Source organism: Lolium perenne, chromosome 4 (genome assembly GCF_019359855.2).
Source record: "Lolium perenne isolate Kyuss_39 chromosome 4, Kyuss_2.0, whole genome shotgun sequence".
Taxonomy (NCBI): domain Eukaryota; kingdom Viridiplantae; phylum Streptophyta; class Magnoliopsida; order Poales; family Poaceae; genus Lolium; species Lolium perenne.
This window is the reverse complement of record NC_067247.2, coordinates 48,353,495-48,376,314: the sequence shown is the minus strand read 5'-3', so window position 1 is coordinate 48,376,314 and position 22,820 is coordinate 48,353,495. Positions and strand designations below refer to the sequence as shown.

The following is a 22,820-nucleotide window of genomic DNA, read 5'->3' as shown; positions in this document are numbered from 1 at the left end:
TGTCCTTCTCCGGAAATTAGTTGATTTGCTGTATTATACTGATACACTTCGAAATAGTATGCCGTAATCTTCAGTTAACTGTTTTTAGTGGGTTGATGCGTGTGACAGGGAAGCTGTGCAAAACTTATATGGGCAGGTTGAAACCGTGAATCCGTCTTGTTCGAGTGGATTGCATAAAGGAATCCTGGCCTGCCTGGAGCCAGCCAAGACGCGAGGTAGAAGAAGCTTCTTGACCTGTGAGTTGATCAACCAACGAGTAAAAGAATTCTCTCTTTGCAGCTGGAATCCATGAGCGGTACTTGCTTTTTATTAATTCCTCTTTGACCAATCGTTATCAACTGCGTTTGTCCCATTACTGTTCATAATTTGGGTGTACCTTGGCTAGAATCCTGCCTACTTTTTAGTCTATGTTTTCCACTACTTCCTCTGTCCTCGGTGTTTTTCTAGCTTCCTTCCTCGACTAGGACGTACATATTCTTTTGAAATGGAGCCTTTTGGCAGTGGTTGATATCTGAATTGCCAAATGGCATGATATTATGTACTTGCTATAATACGTTTAACTTAATTGATTCAACTAAACAGTAAACAGTGATATATTTCTCTCTCGCTCTTTTCCCACTTTAGCAGTGGTCCAAACTCCTAATTCTGAACTCAATTGCCATAGCATGGTCCCTCATGTAACTGCATCCCAGATCCAAGTAATAACTGCATCAAATATTTGCAGAAGTTGCACTGCAAGCACATTATTTTTATATGATTATATAGTATAGTACAGTACGTATTAGATTGTTAAAACAATAGTTTCTTGAGATGAGGAAAGAGTTCGTATAGATCACTGAAATGATTCTTTGCCTTCAGTTAAGCTCTATAATGCAAATCTATCAATCCATTATTACCTTTTCTCTGAAAAATAAAGATTACAGTATGTACCACATGTGTGCAACTTTACCCTCTCTCACAGCCCAAAGGCAGCAAACAGTTACAAATTCCAGTATTACCATTTACTGCCACTTATTAGTATACCGGCGGTGGAGGCGCATACACCGGGGGTGGCGGTGATGGTGGCGCGAAACACCCGTGCGCGTCACAGTGCACCGGCGGCTGGTGCAGGAACTCGATGCACTGCTCGCCAGGCCGCTGGTCTGGGCGTCCAGCGATGCAGTTCTGCCGGTCGTCGATGTGCGGCACCTCCAGGCACCGGTGTGGCTCGCCGCAGAAGAAGTTGTTGGAGTAGGTGAAGTTCTTGAGGTGAGGCAGCGCACAGATGCTCTCGGGGATCTCACCGGAGAGCCTGTTGTGTGCGATGTTGAGCTGCTCAAGCGCCTTCATGTTGCCGATGCTGTCTGGCAGTGTGCCGGTGATGTTGTTGAAACTGAGGTCGAGCACGGTGAGCTTGTCGAGCTTGCCGATCTCCGGCGGGATGCAGGAGGAGATGCCGCTGTTGAGGAGAATCAGCTCGTTGAGCGTCCCTGCCATGTCGCCGATGCTGCTCGGCAGGCATCCCCCCAGCCGCGGCAGGTTGGCCAGCACGATCACGGACGCCGTGGACTTGCTGAAACTCTCCGACAGTGTGAACTCGAAGTGGTTGTTGTTGATGAACAGCGCGTCGATCTTCTTCTCGAAGACCGCTGCCGGCACCTCGCCGCAGAAGTTGTTAAACCTTCAGAGACCGACAGACATTGTTAATCACACACGTTACACCCATAAAACCTCTTTGCTGTGCAGGTACAGGTGGAGTGCAGGGGGGACGTACCTGATGTCGACGTACTGGACGTTGGGGAGGCAGAGGAGCTGGGAGGGGAAGCTGCCGGAGAGCTGGTTGTTGCTGACGTCAATCTCGTGGAGGAGGTGGAGGGAACGGAGGGAGTCGGGGAGGGTGCCACAGAAGCGGTTGGAGTTGAGGTGGAAGACGGCGAGGTTGGTGAGGAGTCCCAGCTCCTCGGGCAGCGTGCCGGCGAGGTCGCCGTGGTTGAGGTCCACGGACGCCACGGTGCGCGCGCATGGATCGTCGAGCGCCGTCGCGCAGTACACGCCGTAGTAGCTGCACACGTCCGGCCCGCACCAGTTGTGCGTCAGGTTCTTGGGGTCCTCCGTGATGGCGCGCTTCAGCGCCTGCAGCGCCACGTAAGCCTTCTCAAGCCGCGAGTTGTTCGTCGGCGGCGCGGGCGGCGCCGGCATCGGCTGCGAAGAGGCCAGCAACGGCGTGGCCACGACCACCATCGCCAAGAACACTGCCGCCGTCGACCTCATCATCACCGTGCAGCAATGGGACTGGTCGATGGCCGGGCAACGGAATGTTGGTTGCTTTGCTTTCTTCTGATTTGTGTTTTAGTATCTGTTGCCGTGCGTTTAATTTGGTTTATATAGGCACTTCCTTTGGAACCTTTCCTGGGCTTTGTATTATTCTTTGGGTGTTCGTTGGTGAGTGCATAATTTGTTCATTGCCCTCTTTCTTTTCTCCTTTAATTTTTTTAAAAAGTTTTGGATCATTGGCATGCATGCTTGGTTGACTGCTTCGTGTTGCAATATCCGTCGCTACGATTTTGTTCATATTGGGACTTTTTTGGGAGTGGGTGATTCAGGCTTTTCCTACCTAGCAAATTGACTTTCGCTTTCGTGCTTTTGTAACCATTTTTTTTGGCATCTTTTTGTGTCTGTAAGACACGGTCAACATTGAGTGACAGTTACACTACCCATCTTCTTCAGGGTTAGTAGTAGTAGTACCAAAAGAGTGTATAAAGTATTCTCCATTTGTTATGGATGAAATGCACACTAGCAAGACGCCATCTCTTCCGATTGTCCTACACTTCCGTTTTGTGCGAAAACTCTGCTGTTGCGGTGTTGCCTGACTTGGTTGTTGATTCGTGTCTCTTACTCTCTTACTTTGAGCCCCAACTTCCGTTCTAGAGTACTTGCACGGTTGCATTTGTTTGTTAATGGAAATCTCACAGTCTCATATCATCATTTATATGCACCTTTCCACAAATAAAACTTCATTTTTCTGTGACGGTGTTGGCATATATCTTTCTTGCCGAGCTTGATTATACTATGAACTCATGTTCTTTTAGTGCTGAATCAAATGATGACCTGCCCATGCCAAGTATTGGTACTCTATATGATCCTTTCGTTTAACTTATGAGTTATGAGAAAGATGGAGATGCCTTCGGCTCTAGTTATTCCCCGTGTTTGTTGGCCGCTTAAGCTATTCCTTTTATAGCTTCTTTAGCTTTTGTGCTTATGTATGCTTTTGTTTTTTCACGAACCAATCAGCACGAGCAAACCACCAAAATTATATGATGTGGCCTGCACGATTTTGACGATGTGGCCTTCAACGATGCTTCCTGTTTGGAATAGTACAAAGGCACAACTTGTTTAGCCTTTTCTTGCATTCACTATTCGGTTCGTCATCATTTTGAGCTACTATTAGGGCATGAGCAATGGTGACATACATAACTAGCTGCTCCATGTAAAAAAGTTGTCAGAAGCAATATGGTGAATTTTATCTCTCCAATGAAAGCTACAACTTTAGTCAGAAAAAAAAAGAGAATAGACCCCACAAATATGACACTATGTATCTCTTTCTCTCTCCAAAAATCATGCTTTTAAGGCTTAAGATCCCATTTCTTAAAGAGGAGGCTGCCTCCTCACCCGAACCTACTTTGAACCACCCGAATCTAACTAAAGGTGTGAAGCAGTACCACTAGGGCAGTGCATTGGGCATGCCCTTAGCGTCTACTTCTGCTAGGATTTAGGTGATAGACATACCCCATTTTTTTAATGGCTTCCTACGGAGAAAGTTTTTGCCATAGGAAGATTCCTTTTTTGACTGCTAGGATTTTCACGAGTTCAAAACTATCGTATACATGCCGAAAATAAGCACGACTTTTCAAATTAAGTTATAGGATATGAATACGAAGAACTTGTTTTACCTAGACAGAAATTTCACCACAACTCGAATTTGTGTCCACCATCAAATCCAACATTGTTAAAAAGGAAAACATTTGCACAAATGTCTCAATCTGTTTTGTAACCGAAAATACCCAGGAGAACATCGGACCTGATTTTCAAATAATCTCAAAAATTCATTTCAAAGTTCCAGAAAAAATTGAAATAACACGTACATATTGCCTTGATACTTGCGATTTTTTTAAGAAAAATATTTTCTTATGTGTGGCCTACATATAAAAAGAGAAAATATATAGAACTTGTATTTGTTTGCATTATAAGAGCATCTCCAGCCGCGTGCCCCAAACCGCCACGTGCCGTTTTTGGGGCACATCTATTTCCAGCCGCGTCCCCAATTTTTTTTAAGGATTTTATTCAAACATCAGATAAATTAACCGTTTAACAAACAACAAAGCAAACAAATAGAAGTTGGGCTAGATCCAGGCGCCAACGCAGTTAATGTCTCTCCTTTAAGCCTTCGTGATGCTCTACGAGATCATATTGGGGACAACGACGACGGGCGGTGCCTACTGTCCGGCGTCCCTGCGGCGTCCCCTGTGTAGCGGGAACGGCTTGGGACGCCGGACACCGTATTGGATCGCGTCGAACCGAAAAGGTCTTTGGAACGCGTGGCGGGGGAAGTTAAACGTCCGGTGCGCCCTAATTCCCTTTAGGGAACGCGACTGGAGATGCTCTAAGGTTCATGTATTGTTACTTGATTTTTTTTTTGTCTTTCACGGAAGTTAGATACTTTCGTATTTCAGTTTCAAACCTGACATGCACCTACCTCCATACATTCTCTACATACATGATTTATGCTATATTTTTAGTATTCTTTTCTGTTCTTTTACTGTTCATAAAGAATCCACGTGTACCCATGTCCACCAAATTCGTGTTAGTGCTCCTCTTTGATGTAGCTTATATATGTTCGAAGACCTATCTAGAATTACGTACAGGAGTCCCTAGTTATCTGTCATGATGAGCATCGACCCTACAAGAACTATAGTTGTTGTACTGAAACTCAGAAAGATAAACCAAAGAAAACGAGTAGAGTTTAGTGATACCGCGTGGGACCACGTCAGCAGGCACATCAGCCATTCTCTAGTATCATGAACCCAAACCATCGTCCTGCAGTAGCCGTCCTGCTCGATCAGAGCGTAAACAAAGAATTAAAATAGATATCCAAACAAGGGGAACATCTAGCACAAACCATAAACTAAAAAGAGCACAATACCCTGTCTGTTAGACCTATGTACTACTATCTCTGTTCCAGATGGTGACTGCTTCAATCATTTTGCATGATGTCGCAGTGCAAGCTAGCGGGTCAACCGTCCTAATTGTGTTATTTGCTCTTGATCACTGCGATTTCGCTCGTAATCTACCGTTATTTTGCATGCGGTTTTCGTGTGTGCATGCCGCGGGAACCTCAAAGTCACGACCCCTGTTCCGCATCGGATTCTGACGTGACCTGCTGCTTGCCGCTTCTGCTGTTCGTCGTCGTCGCCGGCCGGCAGCGGCATCAGGTGGCACGTCAGGTTATCTGATCGAATCGCCCCGTTGGTGAGATGAGATGATAACTCGTTTTCCCTAATGATTTGCGAGGCCTTTTTATATCACTCTGCCTATGATTTGTGATCACTTTTTTCCCTTCAACTATATGTTCTTTTGCGGATAGACTTCAACAATAATGTCGTTATCCAGTACCGATTCAGATCTGCATCAGTTGAACATCGTTTGCCGGGCTTGATTTACACAAGAAACCTGTGTATCTTCTAATTAATACAATATTAGAATTGTTCAAATTTGACCTTAGATAATCATTTCAGCAAGTTGCAAGTGTTTGACATGACCATTTCAGCTAATTTGCTCCCCATTTTATACTATATATTTTCTCCTCATGTCTGCTGTATGTTTTTGACCAAATAATACCAGAATGCTCAATTAATTATTCAAATGGGTGCCATACTGCTACCATCATTGCATATGATTCTCTCCATGGGAATTAGCTAATCTATGTCATGATATTATTTAACCTAAATGTTGTTGGGTGATGGGTCATCTGGATTCTAAGATATATAGTTCACTTTTCTTTTTTGCTTATTTTTTTCTAGATATGGGAGCATCGCCCCAGCCTCTGCATCAATAGATCATTTTTGCTTATTTGAGCAGTTAATATCAGGTTTCAGTTAGCCTGTTAGTTGGTACAAAAGGATGAGCGTTCCACTTAAAGGAAATCATAAATCATGCACTAAACTTTCTGGCGTTACAAATAGGCTATCTAGCCCGATATTTTTTTAATCCATTGAGCAAAAAAAAAACATGATTTGTTTCAGAAGTACTAGCTAGCAGCATCTCGTTTCCGAGTTCACTGAACAGAGATATTTAGTTTAGCATTTTTACGTGAAAACGCTGAAATGGAAACCAAAAGGTCATATCGGGCTACACTAGCATAGCATAGGTCATAGGAGATCAATTTTCCCTTTTTGGGGAAGCATAGCACACAGTTATTTTCATATCATAACACATGATGCTCTCATCAACTTTTAAATAGTCAGAAGTAGCATTCGTGGAAGATCTGAGCAGAACTATCATTACTAGCTAAGTGATACATTGTGGTTCGATATAGCTTTATTACCTCTTCTTTGTTTTGAACACACACATGGAAACATGGATCCTTCCCTTTTCACACACCTGGGTCTGCTGATTGGAGAGTGCCATTACCACATTGGATTGGGGTCATGTGATGGTTAAGGTGGCAAAAAGAGCGGACCCTTGGATGGTTAAGTTCATGTCCTCCGTGGCAAGACTTACCCTTATCAATCCATGCCTTTCCAATCTTCCCCTACATGCCATGGACATGTGTATGTTAGAATACGGAGTTCATCGGATTATGAACAAACAACACTCACGGTTCGTAAGGGAACCGGTACTAAAGGGTGCATTAGTACCGGTTGCACTGCCTAGACCTTTAGTACCGGTTCGTAAGGTCTTTAGTACCGGTTCGTGACACGAACCGGTACTAAAGGTTTTCCTGCTCCCCACGCATCTCCACCCTCCCCCCCTGGATCGTCTTTTTTTGCTTTGTAAAATACAAATGAAAATGATAGAAAATTCAAAAAATAAAATGTTTTCAGATTCTTGTATGTTATGCAACCTACTATTCGGTGAAATTAAGAAATTCGAATTTTGACTTTTTTTGCAAAAAAAGTTTGAAAAATGGTAAAATCGCATTAACTTTTGCATATGATGTCGGAAAAAAAAGTATAATATATCAAAAAAATCCTGGGAAAAAGTTACATCCGAATTCACCTGGGTTTACCCGGTTAGCCAATTTTTAGATTCTCAAAATTTCAAATGAAAATATGAAAGCAGGAAGATTTTAGTTTTTTTCCAGAAATTTAGAATTTTATATATTTTTTATTTTTTAAAAATTAAAATTAATAATTATAAGATTTTTGAGTCCTTAAATATTACTATTACTTTTAGCAAATTATAGATTTTCAAATTTTCAGGTTTTAGGTTTGGCAAAACAAAATTTAAAAAAATTAAAAAAAATTACAAATTAAAAAGTTATTTTATTTATTTATTCAACATTATTATTACATCATTACTTTTGTTTATTAAAAGAATTATTTGGATTTTAAACAATAAAGAAGTGTGACATCGACCAACATGTTAATAGGATTGATATGATAGTACTATCAATAACATGCGCGTGAAGCACTTGGAAGTGAAACGGGTTGGAACTCGGAAGTTAAGCGTGCTAGTGCGGGAGTAGTGTGAGGATGAGTGACCGACCGGGAAGTTTGACCACGGGTAAGTAATTTAACTAGAGATAAAGTGTAGTTAGAGACTAACGAAAATACAAGAAATTCTGAAAAAAATAAAAAAAGAGGGAGTAAAAAATAATTAGAAAAAAAATGGATAATTTTTTTTACCCGAAATAGCCTTTAGTACCGGTTCGTAAAGAACCGGGCCTTTAGTACCGGATCTTTAGTACCGGTTCCAAAACCGGTACTAAAGCCCCTTTGTAACCGGTACTAAAGAGGGGTTTCTCTACTAGTGTTTACACAAATACCACTATGTGAGGTGGGGATGCGATGTGCAAGCCCAAGTAAATGATCATTTGTATTAGCACCGTTAGATTGTGGGATTGCTAGTGGAAATTTCTACTGTATTAGCACCGTAAGATGATAATCAAATGTATTAGAATATAAGAAAATTTAGAATATACTATGTTCCAGAATTCCAAGAGGGCACCTCCAAGAAATATGAAGAAGATATTTAAAATTAATCAAATTCAGGGTACTGCCGACATTACGCAACAAACATGTCCAGATACATAAGCCCAAAAGACGTGGAAGAACAGTTTGTACGAGCTTCTCCCCACCGGAGTTTCTTCCCACCAAAATCCATAAACCTGGTTCTTCATAAGCATAAGTCCAAAAAAGTGACCGTAAGACATTCAACTATTGTCTCGCCAAGAAGACTACCGCGTGCTTGCAACTTGCACGTAGAGCTGTTGGTGTCTTCTCCATTAAAACTCGTGTAAACTGTTTTTTAATTCTTTTCTTGCAACTTGCAGAGTAGCATGAAATCAGAAGCTTCTTCTTATTTCGGTCCGTCTTCAGAAAGGAAAAGCAGGTAGCATTGTACTACATTGTACTTAGCGAGATCGAGGCGACCATTTCCAGGACGCGGGAAGATTTTTGGTTGATGTACGTGTGCCCAAGCCCAACAACTGCATGCATGCATGCACGCTCACCAACTGCACCGCGCGCACGGACCAATTTGTATTCGTCAGTCGTCACACGCGCAAACGGCCGCGAGCCGTGTCGCCTACTTCATGTTGGTTGTGCTCTGTTATTGTAAGGGATCCCCTTTTTGATAAAATTTAGGGATTTCTATTTTCGTACCATCGGGTTTTTAGTTGTACTCAGTTTTTCCTAACTCCTTAGTTTTTTCTTAGTTTTCCTCAAACCCTTGTCTGAAACCCTCAGAAGGAGCTCGGACGGGAAGAATCCCGTTCAGTTGACCATTCCGTGCTGACTAGTGAGGCCGCGTCGTGTGGGGTTGCGTTGTGTGGGGCTGGTAGAAAGGGACCGCGTGGGATAGAACGAGACCGTGTTTGGTCATACGAGCGGAACATGGGCCGTAGCGCAGTAGCGGAGCTTCGGCCAGATTCATGGGCGGGCCAGCCCAAAGAAAGGCATATTTTTTGTATGGGCCAATTTGTCTCTCATTCTTTAGTGTTTTGAATTGAGCTGGGCGGGCCATGGCCCGGTTTTGTTTCAATAAAGCTCCGGCACTGCCGTAGCGTGTGGGGCCGTAGCGTGTAGACCCGTGTGGGTCCGGGACGTGGACACTGTTAGAGTTGTATAGTTCCTTTTCCATTATTCCCCAGTGTATGAGGGGCTTACCTGCACATTATCACACATGTACATGTACTGGCCTATGATCCTCTGTGAATACGAGTTGCTATTCTCCAACATGGTATCAGAGCTCATGGTCTAGCTCTTTGCACGTTGCAACTCCGTGCTCGATCCGTGCTGCCGCCGATGATCTTTCCGGCCGCCGCTCTCCACTTTTCCTTTTCTCTCCCGATCTCGTCGGGATCGAGTCCGTTTCCAAGTAAATTTGGCCTTTTTCGTCCGATTTTTTGAGCTCCAAATCGAGCTCCAAATTGGGATCCCATCGACCGTCTCCGCTCCGGCAGCCACCGTGCCACCTCCGGCCGGCCCTGGGCTGCCCCGTCCGACCGCCGTCGCGCCGCCTCCGGCCACCGCCAAGCCGCCCCCGGCCGACACCGTCCGTCGCCGGCCCCAGCCCGCCTCGATCCGGCCGCCGCCGCGCCGTCCTCGGCCGGCACCGGCCGCCGCCGTGCCACCTCCGGCCACCACCGGCCCGTCCTGGTGCGTGCTTGCCGTGGTCGACCTGACCACGTGCGGGATGCTGCTGGTCTGCCCAGATCAGATCTAGATCTGACAAAAAAAATGGTGTCCTCCGCATCTGGCTATGTGAGTATTCCTCGGTGCCCAGTGATGTTTGATGGTACCAACTATGGGGAGTTTGCTATCTTTATGCGGATTCACATGCGTGGTCTTCGACTGTGGGGTGTTCTTCCCGGTGAGGTCTCTTGTCCGCCGCACCCCACTGCTCCTGTGCCTCCTACTCCACCGTCCGTGCCACATGCCCTTGCTGAGGATGCTACTCAGGCTGATCGGGATGCAGCCAAGTCTGCCGAGGCTACTGCTGATGATGCTTATGAGGAGCAGGTACTTGCTTATTCAGAGGCTCTTGGCTCTTACCGTGACAGTTTGGCTACCTTTACTCAGTGGTGTGATGAGGATGCCAGGGCTGCTGCTGTTCTTTCTCAGAGTGTTCAGCCACAGTTTGCTTCTGAGTTTATGGGCCTCGCCACTGTTGCCGAGATGTTGTCTCACCTGTGTCAGCGCTATCAGCCTTCTGGGGATTCTCTGTACTTGTCTGTGTTGCGTCAGGAGCATGATCTTCAGCAGGGTGACTCCACTGTTGATGAGTTCTACACCGAGAGTGCGGTGATCTGGCGCCAGCTTGACTCCCTTTGCAGTGCTGTCTGTGGTACTTGCCAGTGTTGTCAGACAGTACGTTCAGATATGGACTTCCAGAGGATCCATGAGTTCATGTCTCGACTTCGCCCAGAGTTTGAGCCTCGTCGTGCTCAGCTGTTTGCTCGAGGCCGTGTTCCTATCTTAGAGGTGCTGACTGAGCTTCGTGCTGAGGAGACTCGTCTGCGTGGTGCTGGACTGCTTCGGACACCCTCTGTTCTTGCTGCTCGAGTTCCCACTGCTCCTGCACCGCCACTTCTTCCTACACCAGTGCCTACTACTTCTGGAGGAGCCCGCTCTTCTCGCGGTGGAGGTCGCTCTCGCCCTCCTCGATTATGCACTCACTGTCGGAGATCTGATCACCTTGAGTCTGACTGCTACCAGAAGCAGTGGGGTGTGCCTCCTCGTGCTCCACCCTCAGCGCCTGTCACCACCGGCTTCACTGAGCAGGATATAGTGAGACTTCAGCATCTCCTTGCCTCCTCCGGCTCTGCTTCGACGGGTACTGCTGCTTCCGCGGCTGTTTCCTCTCCATAGTCAGGTACATCTTCGTGGGTTCTGGATTCTGGAGCTTCTTTTCACATGTCTCCTGATTCTTCCTCTCTTTCTTCTCTTCGACCTCTTTCTCTTCATGTTAGTGTTCTTACTGCCGATGGTACTTCTCTCCCTGTTGCTAGTCGTGGCACTCTTTCTACTTCCTCCTTTTCCACTTCCTGATGTTTCTCATGTTCCCCGTCTTACCATGAATTTGTTTTTCGCTGCTCAACTCACTGATTCTGGTTGTCCGGTCATTCTTGATGTTGATTCTTGTTTTGTTCAGGACACTCACACTCGGGCCCTGGTTGGGGCTGGCCCTCGGTGCCATGACTCCCAGGGACTTTGGGAGCTTGACTGGCTTCATGTTCCTTCTTCCACCACTTCATCGACCGCTCCATGCGTGCTTGCTGCTTCCACCACCGCCTCCTTTCAGCAGTGGCACCATCGTCTTGGTCATCTTTGTGGTTCTCGCTTGTCATCTTTACTTCGTCGAGGCCTTCTGGGGTCTGTCTCAGGAGATGTCTCGCTTCAGGGTTGTCAGGGGTGTAGGCTTGGTAAACAAAATCAGTTACCTTATCCTACTAGTGCGTCTGTATCTCAACGTCCGTTTGATTTGGTCCATTCTGATGTATGGGGTCCGGCTCCTTTTGCTTCCAAGGGGTGCCACCGCTACTATGTTCTTTTTATCGATGACTTCTCTCGTCACACTTGGATTTATTTTATGACTTCTCGCAGCGAGGTTCCCTCGATATATAAGCGTTTTGCTGCCATGGTCCATACTCAGTTTTCGACACCTATACGTGTCTTTCGGGCTGATTCTGCCGGTGAGTATATCTCCCAGCTGTTGCGTGGTTTTCTTGCTGAGCAGGGTACTATTGCCCAGTTTTCCTGCCCCGGCGCCCATGCCCAAAATGGCGTGGCTGAGCGCAAACATCGCCACCTACTTGAGACAACACGTGCGATGATGATCGATGCCTCTCTTCCTCCTCACTTCTGGGCTGAGGTTGTGTCTATTTCCACCTATCTCATCAACCTTCAGCCCTCCACAGCCTTGCAGGGTGGTATTTCTCTTGAGCGTCTCACTGGTCACACTCCTGATTACTCAACCCTTCGTCTTTTTGGTTGCGTTTGCTATGTTCTTCTTGCTCCACGCGAACGCACCAAGCTGAGTGCTCAATCGGTTGAGTGTGTTTTCCTTGGCTAAATGAGGCTATAATTATCACACTCATGTATATTTGAATTGCAAATAATTTGATGTAGCCCAATATGAATTATATTGTACAAAACACACATTTTTTATTTTGTAATTCTTTTGTTTGAATCCCTTAGTCTATTTACTATTTACGTGCCCTTGGTTTCTTAGTACTACTCAGTTTTGCCCTTAAGTATTGTCACAAATGTTCACAGAAGTCCAAACTTATCCTGATTGGTTGAGCCGTTGTCACACGGATCGACTCCACCAACAGTTGATCCACTGATCTAATGGGCAATATACCCCTCTCCGTCTCTTCGTGGCCACCTCTCTCTCTCTCTCTTCGTGGACACCCCTCTCTCTCTCTATCGGTGGACAGTGCCACCCCTCTATTTATGTGCAATAACGAGTTTTCCACGTAACTATATTCCCTCTATTTATGCATTATTTTCCACGATCTAAAAATATTAAACTAAAAAGTGGTATAATTTTGGTGTAAACAAGAGACACACATATTTGCGGATTTCGGTGAATGCATTATTTGTCACCCCTCTAACAATTATCAACTCTCTTTAGCATTCCTTTTATTTTAGGGATATAGTTTGGGGTATAGTTTTGGTAAATTGAAACGGCCCAAAAGTGGTATAATTTTGGTATAAACATGAGGCATACATATTTGAGCGATTTCGGTGAATGGATTATTTATCACCCCTCTAACAATTATCAACTATCTTTAGCATTCCTTTTCTTTTAGGGAATATAGTTTTGGTAATTTGAAACGGCCCAAAAGTGGTATAATTTTGGTAGAAAAATGAGACATACATATTTGGTATATTTGGGGGATTTCGGTGAATGGATTATTTATCACCCCTCTAACAATTATCAACTTTCTTTAGCATTCCTTTTCTTTTAGGGAATATAGTTTGGGATATAGTTTTGGTTATTTTGAACGTCCCAAAAGTGGTATAATTTTTGGTATAAACATGAGACATATATATTTGTGGGATTTCCGTGAATGCATTATTTGTCACCCCTCTAACAATTATCAACTATCTTTAGCATTTATATATTCCATAACACTTTTTTTTATTTCGGTGAATGCACACACTAACTTTGAAAACAACTACAAGTACATGTAACTGAATAATGGATTTGTAACAAGGGATTCCTTGTAACAACTTCTAGCGCCTGATGAGCAATGATAAGAATCCGATCGCAATTATACAACAACAAAAAACAACCAGCTATCAGATTAGCTTGCTTCTTCAACTCGATCAGCTGCCTTAACTGCTTGTTCATTTTCTTCAGTTCTCTCTTCACTTCCACCAGTTCTGCATTGGGAGCATTAGGCATAATCGGAACGGCTCCTCTCTCAGCCGCATTCTCTATAGCAAGTCCCCCCTCCCAAATTGCGCTCCCCAATAGCGCCAATTGATTCCTGCAATTGAAGCCTCTGAATGTACACATCGATCCACTCAAAATACCTACATTTCTTCAGGATCTGAAAACAACAACGTGAAACCTAAATCCCAAATTCGAGGGAATAACAAGAAAATCGAAAGAAAACAAAGCAATTGGAGCGAGATCTAACCTTATCCCCCTCTCTATATGGCAAGCTCTCGCATGCAAGGAACTCACATCCACGGTTGTCGTTCTCGTCCTTCTTACAGATCAACCGCTTTAGAGGCTCCTGGCGTGGGCAGTCAGGGCATCTTGTCAAAGGCACGGGTCCATACTGTGGCCATGAAGAACGGGAGGTCGAAGAGAAACTAGACATCACCCGCCTGCCAGAGAAGGGATGCCGCTGGCGGAGAAGAAGAACAATGGGGCGTGGGGAAAGAAAGGGTAAGCAATGGCACGGGCACGGGCGCGGGGCTGGCTCGGGCTCCCATTTTGCAACAGTCACCTAGGTAAGCTGTGGGTCCGGCGCGCTAACGTGGACAAGTTGTGGGTCCCACGATGATCCGGATAAGTGGAGACGTGTCCACTGCGGGGCACCAACAGCGGCCCCACTTGCCAGCACCAACCAACGGTCAACTAAACGGGTTCCTCCCGTCCGAGCTCCTTGTGAGGGTTTCAGACAAGGGCTTGGGAAAAACTGCGGAAAAACTAAGTGGTTGGGGAAAACTGAGCACAACTAAGGACCCGAGGGCATGAAAATAGAAATCCCTAAAAATTATGAGGATAAATTTGGCCCTGCACCCTGCGCCGACACTCAACCCCGAAGGCACTGCATCATCACCGGCGTTGCCTTCGGTGACCACCGAGCTTGGTTTGTTCCAAAATGGAACCAGGGAAGGATGGAGATGATGTAAAACGCCCGCCACGGATCTGGGACATCTAGTGTGTCGATCATGGACCTTAGCTCCGACAGCGACGAGAAATATTTTGTCATGGACTTTAGCTCCGGCAGTGACTGACCTGCAACCAAAGAAGCATAAGGCCACTTCCGAGCCGACGGGGGTAATTTTTTTAACCCACTTACCATGTTGTCTTATTCTTATACTATTTTCTGCTTGATGGCATGTCAGTACAAGCTTATTAGAAGTGCTGACGTGTCATTTATTAATGCTGGCAATGTGTTTATGCGAAGCCTACTACGATACTATATATGTATTGTATCATGTTCTATGCATTAGTCTATCTCATACAATCATTCAATATCACTGCTGATGACTGTTGTTATTCATATGCAGACTATGACTGTTGAGTCTTTACTCAAAAGGATCAAAACTTACACTGATGAGGCTGCTGCCAAGATGTTTGGCACTCGGCAAAGGCAGACCCCCTCCCCCCCTTGTCACACGTGTTCCAAAATAGCCACACGCTACTTAGCGGAGCGTCACACTTTTGACACTCGGCAAAGAGCCAAAGACCCCATGTTTTTTTACCGAGTGTACTTTCCCGTATTTTCCCTACCTTCCTCCTATACCGAGTGTGCCCACCCGACATAAATATGTTTGCCAAGTGCCCCGTTTTTCCACTCGGCAAAGGTCCTCTTTGCCGAGTGTTAAGCCTGGCGATTTAACACTCGGCAGAGACCATACTACTCGGCACAAATACGATTTCCAGTGGTGAATGGGAGAGGACGCTAGCTAAGTTCACCAACACCGACTAGTTTGTTAAGTTTTAACCTAGAGCTCGAGAGACTACAGGGTGAGAATCGGTAACACAGTAGTGACTCTACGACTTGAAGAAGTAATACAAGCTCATACCAGAGCAAAGAACCAAAGTATTACAAGCAGAGGTCACTGACCTAACATTACATCAATCAACGAAACATAATTTATGCTATTCTAAATAGCAAGATAGCAAAAGGCCTAAGGGGCCAGGAGCATAACGGTGACGTCCTAGCCCATAGATTCCACGCTGCCACCTGGGAACCCCAAGCTACTTGTCGATGTCGACTTAGAAACCACCATTTGTTGGAGCAACTTTTTTTTGAAACAATCTATCGGAGCAACTTCGTCTGAAATAAAAGCATGCAAAGCTGAGTACAGGGACTCAACAAAGATTTAATACAACCTGTTAGAAAAACTGGTATGCGAGGCTTTATGTAGAGCTTATTTTGCTCAAAGACAATTTTCCTTTGTAAAACAAGGAAGATAAGAATCTCGACTACTTAGAACCCACCGAATCTTTATTATTACATGAACCTATCAAGTAGGATCACCCCCTCGATACCCTGAGAAGGGATCCTTATTCACACATTGATTCCAAGTTCTAGATTAGGTTCAAGTTCTCTATGATCAACACGTCCATCCCCAAGTCGTCTGTAACCGTGGGACACGGCTTTTCGAAAAGATTTAACCCTGCAGGGGTGTACAACTTTACCCACACGCGCCGACCGACTCTTAGCGTCGTCCGATACACACTTACTTGGTGTGCCGACAGAGGGTGGTTGAAAGGACACAGATGTCGCCTACAGGGGGTGAATAGGCGGTTTATAACTTTTACGAGATGTGCTTAACAAATGCGGAATAAAACTAGCGTTTACTTTGTCAAGGCCAAAGCCTATATACTATGGTTCACCTATGTGCACCAACAACTTATGCTAAGCAATACAAGCAACTATGTGATAGCAAGATATATAACTTCAAGCACGATGGCTATCACAAAGTAAAGTGCATAAGTAAAGAGCTCGGGTATAGAGATAACCGAGGCATGCGGGAGACGATGATTTATCCCGAAGTTCACACTCTTGCGAGTGCTAATCTCCGTTGGAGAGGTGCGGTGGCTTAGTGCTCCCGAACGCCACAAATGTCCTCACCTTGATGTGTGGTTGCTCGATGCACAGCAACGCCACAAAGGCCTCACCCCAAGATGCGGTAGTCCAACCACACACCGAGCGCCACAAAGGCACCTCACCTTATTCTTCGGTGACCCTCGCCACAAATGCCTAGGTCACGGTTCCACTAAGGGATTTCCTTTGAGGTGGAAACCAGACCTTACACAAAGCTTGGGGCATGCATCCACAACTTAATTGGAGGCTCCCAAGAAATTGCCACAAAGGCCTCAAATCCGTCTAGGGTTCCAAGAACCCAAGAGTAACAACTTTCTTGCTTTCACTTCCACGAATCACCGTGGACAACTCAAACCGATGGACGAAATGCAATGGCAAGAACACCACAAAGAAGCTCAAGTATTTCTCTCTCAATTTCCAACAAAGCTACAAAAGCTATTGGGGGGAATAAGAGAGGAAGAACAAATAAGAGGAGGAACACCACATTTATCCAAGATCTAGATCTAGTGGATTCCCCTCACAGAGAGAGGGATTTGATTGGTGACATAGGCATCCCCAATGGGCCTGCCAGAGAAGGTACCCAGGGTTTACTGAAGGCCCACGACCCGAAGTTTATGAAGACCGGAAGCCCAATTATGAGTTAGTTTTGGAAAGATAGAATTGTATTAGGAATATCAACATGTAAATCAACGGGTAGAACTCAGAGAGTCTCCCGGAATATGTAACCGTGTGTAATATGAAACCCTCGGCTCCGCCTCCAATATAAGAGGGATTCGAGGGACAAAGAAAGCAATCGATTCATTGTCAACAGAACCCTAGTTCTCTAGTCGTCGAGTACTTTTCGGCTGAAACCCTCGAGATCTACTTGCCCTCTACTTCCAACTAAACCCTATTCTACAATCCGTAGGCATTGATAAATTAATACCTTGTCAATTGGCGCCGTCTGTGGGGAGTCTTCTTCGAAGATCCTCGACGGCAGCAACATTTGATTCAGCTTTCTCGCGAGCTTGTTCACTCTGCTCTAGCTTGAGGGCAAGGTCATCGGCGCGCTTGTTAGCCTTTGAAAGCTCCTCTAGCAAAAGAAAGAAGCAACAAAGTTATGATAAGAAAAAAAGGGGGGGAGAGGAAAATTCACTCGATGAAAAGAAGCAAAAGAAAAATACCTTTCAACTGATTGGCAAGGTCATGGTACCCGATAAATTGGGTACCAAGACGAACAAATTCTTTCATCAGAGGCTGCAAAGTAATAGAGATGAGAAAGACTACATAAGGAAAGAAAAGTCCGACAGCAAAAAGAAAAGCGGGCAGAGCACTTACATCGTCCATAGAAGGAGTCGCGGAATTACTAGCCAAAAGATTAGACTCTCTGCATGGCTCAATCCTCACTCTCTTCAGCGATGAGGCTCGGGGGCTCGCAACAGGAGTCGGATGCCCTACATCTTGTTGAGGAGGCGAGGTTGCGTTGGGGCGAGTCTCCGAAAGAACTAAAGTACGAGACGTGCTCGTTTGAGCAGCCACGTTAACAGGAGGATCTTCTTCCTCGCCACTATACATCAAGCAAAAGCATAAGAAATATAGCAAGGAAAAATTCGGGTGCAAAAGAAAAAGGCGTAAGAAAATTACGAGCTGACGAGGGCATCGTCGTATGGGTTGAAGGGTTGTTCCTCCTCTTCGAGTGGAGTTTCCTCGAGGAGGGACTTATCAGCTTTAGAGGTACCAGAGTCTGCGACCTCGTCCCTTTTCCGCTTGTTCGTCAGAGAAGCAGCAGAAGGGAGGGAACGCGTAGACTCGGTGGCCTCGGATTCAACTTCTCTTTCATAGGAAGTCGCGGATTTGTGAGAACCCGCAACTTTGCTCTCAGGGTGAGAAGTGCCCTGGTGCTCGTCGGTGACGACGGTTCTTTCTTCGACTTCTCCGCCTTCAGGAAGGGGAGGAAGAGAAGATAAAACTTGATGATTCTACAAGGAGCAAAGAAACATCGACAAAAAGTTAGCATTTCACCAGCAAACAAAAGTCAACAAAATAGCAGTCGATGAATGTTAAGAATTTCGGCAAGATAAGAAGTTTACCTTGGGGAGGGCATTGGTGCCGCTATACGGCTCCACGCGACAGGAGGAAGGAACGACATCCTTTTTGCTAACCGATGAGATTCTTCGGATCCGCTTCTCCAAGTCCTTCACTGAAAGATCCTTGGAGAGCCGGTCGACATCTTTCTCGCCAGCATACATCCAAAGGGGATTCGTGCGAGCTTGCAGAGGCTACACTCTAATCCTAAGGAAGTACGCCGTAATTTGGATGCCCGACAGTTCCATGCCGCGGGTGTTTTGGAGCTCGCGGATGCGGGTCATCAACGCCTCTGTCGCCATTTTTTTTCTTCGGTGGCCTCGGCGTCCCAGGATCGGCGGCGAAGAATTTTGGCATCCCCGTCGAAGGGGGCGATGTTATATTCCAACGAGTCGGCGCATTCCTCGCGGACATACAACCATCTTTTGCGCCACCCTTGGACGGAGTCGGGAAATTTGACGTCAAAGTATTCGACGTCAGGGCGAACGCAAATAACAACACCGCCTATGTTGTAGGTGATGTTGTGGGAGCCATTGCAGCGGAGACAGAAGATGGGCTTCCACAGAGCCCAATTGGGATGGACCCCGAGGAAGGATTCGCAAAGTGTGATGAAAATAGAGACATGCAGGATGGAATTGGGAGTCAGCTGGTGAAGCTGCAGCCCATAAACAAAAAGAAAACCACGGAGAAAGTCGTGGATGGGTGCAGAAAGGCCACGGATCAGATGGTCAACGAAGCTAACACGATATGATATTGGAGGCGTCGGGTAGCTCTCCTCGATGGGGAAGCGCAAAGCATCTTTCTTCACGGTCAGCCCAAGCTTCTTGAGCAGGTTCACATCTTGGTTCGAGATCTTGGATCTCTCCCACTCGAAGAACTGCTGCTCTTCCGTCGCCATGGGGGAAGTGTGCCTGGCGAGCCTTGATCGCGGCGGCATTCAGTAGGATGGGCTATGGCAGGAAAGTGAGCGCGGGCGCAGGAGCGTTTTTGGCAATGGGGATTTTGGAAAGAGGATGAGCAGAGGTGCGGCGATGCGAAGGGGAGAACGGATGAAGAAGAAAGCCTTTTTATAAAGGAACCTTGCGAATCGACGCACCGTTGGATGGAAAAGTAATGGACTTGATGCGTTACACGTAGGTCAAAGGGGTAAAATAGTATTTTTACTGAGAAGGAACTGGACATGCGCTACAGTGCGCGTGCCAGAAAAAGCGGAGGACGTGTGTCCCACACTTGCGTAACGTGTCAAACTGCCGCAGGTTTTGGGTCCACCAGTCAGTGACAGGACAGAACTCGTGTTTTCCCAATATAGGGGTCGTGGCTAACGTCAGCACTGATGTCACTTGGACAAAGGAAAAACTCGACAACGGTGATATGGAAAATGGTGACAAAATAGAAGTGATGATAATTTCGAGAGCCTTTGATCAAATACAAGTTTTTGCTCAAATGCTCGGGGGCTACTTTAGAAAAAAGAAAAAAGAAGAAGAAAATTTTTCGAGTTCTGCAAGAAAGAAATGGCGCGAGCCTATGATCAAATGCAAGCATTTGTCCATAGCCTCGGGGGCTACTCCCATCGGGAGCGCTGGTCGCGCACCCGATAAATATGGAAGATTTCGAGAGGTTATCAATATAGCGACAAAGAAGATGCTAAAACGGTGAGCCTACAACCAAGCACAAGCACTTAGTTGTAGCCTCGGGGGCTACTCCCATCGGGAACGCTGTTCGCGTGCCCGATGAAGCTATAAAAAGCATAGTGAGCATATTTCGATTTATGCAAATAACTCTTCATATACTCCCATCGGGAGGACAAGATAAAAAATATAAGTCATCCGTTGACTGAAGTAAATGTGCTATTCCAACAGCCGAAAAAGCACTCGACAATATATTCTCAGAGTGCCTCAGTCGCAAATCAATCTCTGAATGCTGCAAAACTTTGCGAAGGTAAGACCCCGGGATCCGTCCTGTGCGGCGTGGCACCGCCTCTGACGGCGCTTAGCTACTTTTTTCCGTATCAACAGATGCGAAGAAAAATCTTAACGGACGCGTTAGGTACCCGATAAAACTATGACTGGGATTCGACATTTGGTAAGACCTTAAGCGGCGCATGTCTAATTTACACCAGTATCCCGAGATCATGTCCAGGGACGTGATCTTGAAGTAGGTATTGGTGGATTGCCACAAGAGCAGTTAACTAGTACCTGATCCGTCAGATGAACTAGCCCCAATTACCGATATCCCTGTACAATATATGATCAAATGATTAAAAGTATAAGATCAACTCGAAGAAGTTGTGTTGATTCGAGGAAATGGTAAATTATAAAGTTGGAGATTTTCCCTGATTCTCCGATTCAAGCAAAATCTCGGGGGGCTACTGACATAGGCATCCCCAATGGGCCTGCCAGAGAAGGTACCCGGGGTTTACTGAAGGCCCACGACCCGAAGTTTATGAAGATCGGAAGCCCAATTATGAGTTAGTTTTGGAAAGATAGAATTGTATTAGGAATATCAACATGTAAATCCACGGGTAGAACTCAGAGAGTCTCCCGGAATATGTAACCGTGTGTAATACGAAACCCTCGGCTCCGCCTCCAATATAAGGGGGAGTCGAGGGACAAAGAAAGCAATCGATTCATTGTCAACAGAACCCTAGTTCTCTAGTCGTCGAGTACTTTTCGGCTGAAACCCTCGAGATCTACTTGCCCTCTACTTCCAACTAAACCCTACTCTACAATCCGTAGGCATTGATAAGTTAATACCTTGTCAATTGGTCAAAGATGTAGATGTAGATCTCCCCTCTCTTTTCCCTCAAATGGGGGAAAGAATCATGGAGGGATTGAGAGATAGAGCAAGGTTCTCAAGGTCAACAATGGAGGAGAGAGAGAGAGTGAGAGAAGCCACCAGATTTTGGGAAAGAAGAAGGCTATTTATAGCCCCCAACGAAATATGGCCGTTGGGGGTTACCAGGCCAGATTATCCGACCCCCGGCATGAAATATCCGGCCAAAAATCCGGGATCAATATAGGGGCTCGCGCCCAAAAGTCCTTGGCAGTTTTCCGGGGGCCGGATATTTGCCTGAAAACTGGCAGAGACAGCAAATCGAAAAGAGCATAACTTGAGCATCCGGACTCCGATTTTGATGATCTTTGGCTCGTTTCTAAGCTAGTAACAAGCTATACAAGATCATGCAGGGAACCATCATAGTCCAGCAAGGGAGGATGGAAACAAATGATGAAAGGTTTGACCTATCTAAAAATGACATACCGGTACAACCTCCAACCTTGAAAATGCAACAAGTTGCCCGTGTAAAAAACCATGCTTGATGAACTAGAGCTTGTCATGAGAATAATCACAAGCTCTAAAACATCACATGGATAATATCCAAATAACAACCAAGAAAGATGATGCAAGTATGCAAAGGTTTGAGCTATCCGAAGGATGCGATCGAGTTACTCACTCGAGAGCCCTCTTGATAGTACGACAACTAAACTATAAACTGGTCTCCAACTACACCATGAGACCGGTAAGAAAGAAACCCTATCAAGAGCAAACCTTAACCTTGCGCGTTCCTCTTGAGCTCGATGATGACGATCTTGACTGCAACAAGATGGAATGCCTTTCTTGATTGTGCTTGCTTGACGAAGTCTTGTGGATTGCTCTCCCCCATAATACATCATGGGAGAGCTTCTTCTTCGGTGCATCTTCTCATATCCATGATCACCATATGGATGGCAAGATTCAAGAAAATGATTTCTTCGAGATGGCTCAACTTGAACTTGCACTTCATTTCTTCATTCTTCATTGTTGATGTCTTGAAGTTAAACTTGAGAGCTCACTTCATCTTCATCTTCAAGACATACTTGACACTTGATCTTCTTCATTTGATTCTTATTGCAATCTTGAAGCCAACATATGGTTCAAGCATTGCCTATGTACAACTCTTACAAATATAACTCAATGCAAATATTAGTCCATAGGGATTGTCATTAATTACCAAAACCACACATGGGGGCTCCATGCACTTTCAATCTCCCCCATTTTGGTAATTGATGGCAATATCTTTGAGAGGGTTATATAAGGAATTTAAGAAGCCAACAAGTTGAATACATAGAGCAAACTCCCCCATAATATATGCATGTGTGAATGAACTTGACTTTCATTGCATACATTGGCATTCAAAGCCTAGTGGAGTTTCCTCTAAATATTGAACTAAGCGAAACAACAAGATGCATTGCAAGAAAGGCATATGCTTAAGCAC

The 22,820-nt window shown here is 45.4% G+C and overlaps 1 protein-coding gene across 1 annotated transcript; it reads right to left on the bottom strand.

Annotated features, from left to right (window-relative positions):
- Positions 1-868: 868 nt before the first annotated feature.
- Positions 869-2,354, bottom strand: LOC127292422 (leucine-rich repeat extensin-like protein 6). Its single transcript, XM_051321814.2, has 2 exons — positions 1,754-2,354; positions 869-1,660 (listed from the first exon to the last, which is right to left on the bottom strand). Exons 1-2 carry the CDS (start codon positions 2,251-2,253, stop codon positions 1,015-1,017), a joined length of 1,146 nt encoding a protein of 381 aa, XP_051177774.1. The 5' UTR covers positions 2,254-2,354; the 3' UTR covers positions 869-1,014.
- Positions 2,355-22,820: the final 20,466 nt, after the last annotated feature.